Below are 3,757 nucleotides of genomic sequence, written 5' to 3'. Positions count from 1 at the left end.
CTGTAGTTCTCTGTACTCACTTGGTAAAGCATGGCACTAACAATGCTGAGGTTGTGGGTTCGATCCCATGGGACTACATATACTGAAAATATATCTATCTATGTACTGTACGCTGCTATGGATACATTTGGATGGAATGGATTAAATACTGTACGTTTCATTGGGTTTTTAGCCCTAGTTGCACTTTTGTTGCACTTCTTTTTTTGTTTATTTCATGTTTTTAACAATGCATGAAGGATTGTGTATTACTGAAAAAACATTCTGTCAAAAAAATCCAAGTGGTTAAAAGATTTGGGTCGCGAATTAATGCCTACGGAAAAATGTGGGTCCTGAGGCTAGACCAGTTGAGAACCACTGCGTGTGTACTGCATCTCTCTGAGTGGCATTCTAGTTTTATTATATTGCTGCTGTCTTCACCTCCATCTCCAATATTTGTTATTATTTTCAAGTTTTTACTCAAAGTTGAGGTTTAGGGTTTATTGGTTATTTCATTGGTTGAACAGGTGTTGTGCCCTGAAGGGTCATGAGACCATATTCAAAAGCAATCATATGATAAAAAATATATAAATATATAAATAATAATACAAAAAAAAAAATATATATATATATATATATATAAATTACGTTGTTCCGTTAGTCCCACCGACTCAACACAGTACTAAACACAAAAGCTTCCTACTGCTGGTGTCTTTAGCCATGACAGTCAGGAGGGATTGTGGGAAGCTGGCAAGAATTAAATGGGAAAATAAAACAACAACAAAGAAATACCTCATGTGAAGAAGGTATGCTCTCAAATCTCGACACACTTCGGAAATGAAAATTAATGTTCAGACGTAATTATCAGCCCTCACTGGTTTCAGAGATAATAATCAGCCCCTTTGCTGGTTTCCAAACCAGCGTGGGGTCCCTTGAACATCCATGATGGAAGCTTCATCTAAATGACGCCACGCTGGGCAGGAAATGAATAAAGGGAGACCCCTACCACTACTACATGACCCCCCTCCCAGTAAATGACCTGCCAGACCAGTCAATATGAGCTAACTGGGTTTGGAACAAAGAGGGGGAAAAGTGTAGAGTTTGGCGACACTTATAAGGCGTAAGGCTATAATCATAATAATTAGTTATACGAGTGTGTGAGCTCTATCTGATGCTCTCATAACATGCACATAATGTCTTCTCATGGAGGCTCATATGTCATCTCATGAAGCATTATTAGAAAGCGTGGACATCTCGTGCACGTGCACGGCTGTCATTTAGTGTGGCTATACTGTACAGTAGGGCCATTATGTGTGTTGGTAACTACAGTATAAATTCCTTATATAATACTTGATACTGTAGATGTATTAATTGAAGTGTTATCCAGATTAGCTTCACAACATTATTATTAGTTTGTTATTATCCATCATTTGGATTAGTAAATACGTTTGACGATAGGAGGCGGGTCTAGAGATACAAACAAAGAATATTGCCCATCAAATACAGCGGCGTATAAATAATGCAGCAAGCAAGAAGGGAAATGCTATATAGAAGGAAAACAGTCAAGTATTTCTTCTCTCTCTCTCTCACAGGAACACAGTGGGCGCGTCACAAAGGCTTGCATCTGGCCTGGGACACTTTGGAGTTGGTCTTGCGGTTTAAGGCTTTGCAGATGAAGTCACCGGCTTCGACCACTTTGTCAAGGTCCACTCCCTGTAACATAGAGTTAATATGTTGAGCAACATTTAGATTTGTAGAGTATGTTCACTTTTCTTATATTTTTTATGCATATAGGTCGGTTGGTTGTCACCAGTTTACCAAACTTGCTTACGTTTAGAAAATCTGCTGTAAGAACTTTTAAAGTACATTGTTTTCATTAATTTAGCAAATGTATGAATCTTAGTGCAGTGCAATATGTTTTTTTATTTAAAAAAAAAAATGCATAGTAACGTATAACAGCAAGACATGTACTGGTAGTGGTATTAAAAAGTACGCCTTTTAAATGTTTGTGGAGTAGAGCTATTCAGCAGCCTGTTGCATCAGCTGTGTGTGTGTGTGTAAGTTCAACCTTAGCCTTATAACATCAATTATTATAAAGTCCTAGAACTTAGGAGAGAATGTAGCTGGTGCAACCCAGTGCAGTTCCCCTGTCCTCCCCAACCCCATGGTTTCAAAACCCAACCCTTAGTTTTAATAAAGCATAAATAAATCAACACAATTGAACCCTTTGCACTGAAGAACCCTATATGTCCATTTAGAAGCAGTTGCGATGTTAATCTAAATCACTTGGAGTGTGAATGTGATACATCACAAGTAACTACTCAACCTCTACTGTCTTTAACTATGAATGAACACAACACTCTAACTTACCATCTTTAGATATTAAAGTACTCAACCTCTACCGTCTTTAACTATGAATGAACACAACACTCTTTAGATAATAAAGTACTCAACCTCTACTGTCTTTAACTATGAGTGAACACAACACTCTAACTTACCATCTTTAGATATTAAAGTACTCAACCTCTACTGTCTTTAACTATGAGTGAACACAACACTCTAACTTACCATCTTTAGATATTAAAGTACTCAACCTCTACTGTCTTTAACTATGAATGAACACAACACTCTAACTTACCATCTTTAGATATTAAAGTACTCAACCTCTACTGTCTTTAACTATGAGTGAACACAACACTCTAACTTACCATCTTTAGATATTAAAGTACTTAACCTCTACTGTCTTTAACTATGAGTGAACCAACACTCTAACTCACCATCTTTAGATATTAAAGTACTCAACCTCTACCGTCTTTAACTATGATGAACACAACACTCTAACTTACCATCTTTAGATAATAAAGCACTCAACCTCTATTGTATTTATCTATGAATGAACACAACACTCTAACTTACCATCTTTAGATAATAAAGTACTCAACCTCTACTGTCTTTAACTATGAATGAACACAACACTCTTTACCATCTTTAGATAATAACATACTCAATCTCTACTTAACTATGAGTGAACACGACAAATCTTTACATGGTAACAAACTAAATAAATAACTAACAAACTTCAATGTTGTTATATGGTTCTTCGTCTGAGGTAGATTTGTTGATTATCCATGTACTGTATATGTAACTTCACTAAACATTCACCTCTGCCAATATCAGAGGTTTCTCTCTCATGACCCACTAGGAATATCTGCAGATTAATTTTGCACATAATCTCACACACATCCCAAGGCTCTAAACTGTTTTGCACACGTTCATTTTAGTTTGACAGTTATTGAGAGTTAATGAGTTTGAATATGGCCACCGGTGATGTAATCAGAGGAACTGGATCCTTGTGTTGTGTTAATTAGAGCTCCATAAAAAAAAAAAGAGAGATTTCTCTTTTTTCATAATTTCATTGAGCTGTCATTTACACGACAAGGGATTCAGTGTCCTCTGATGACACAATATGGTGACATCATATTCAAACTAATTTACTCTCAATGAGTCTAAATGAACGTGTACAAAACCGTTAAAGAGTTTCTGGATGTGTGTGTGTGTGAGATTATGTGCAAAATAAATATACGTTTTTTTTTTTTTTTTTGCCGAAGTGCCCCTTTAAGGGTCCAGGTAGGCTTACTAACAGAACTACCACCCTGCCGACAGTAGGGGGAGCACTTGTAAAAGAAACTGTTGCAAAGAGGGGAAGCGCCGGAACAATGACTTACAGAAATCATACAAAAACCACTGACATTACAAAGTATTCTTTACAGCACGTCTACAG

At 36.7% G+C, this 3,757-nt stretch overlaps 1 protein-coding gene across 1 annotated transcript in view; it reads right to left on the bottom strand.

Annotated features, from left to right (window-relative positions):
• Positions 1-1,584: 1,584 nt before the first annotated feature.
• The window catches only part of hmgcll1 (3-hydroxymethyl-3-methylglutaryl-CoA lyase like 1), a gene marked incomplete at both ends in the record, with an annotated part of 67,618 nt that continues 65,445 nt past the window's right edge, over positions 1,585-3,757 (bottom strand). Inside the window, one exon of the mRNA XM_084322032.1 lies at positions 1,585-1,689. Within this exon, the coding sequence (XP_084178158.1) occupies positions 1,585-1,689 (105 nt within the window). The remainder of the gene's footprint in view (positions 1,690-3,757) is intronic.

Source organism: Notolepis coatsorum (assembly GCF_963971535.1).
Source record: "Notolepis coatsorum genome assembly, chromosome: 9".
Lineage (NCBI taxonomy): Eukaryota > Metazoa > Chordata > Actinopteri > Aulopiformes > Paralepididae > Notolepis > Notolepis coatsorum.
The sequence above is the reverse complement of the archived record's forward strand: the minus strand, read 5'-3'. Positions and strand labels throughout refer to the sequence as shown.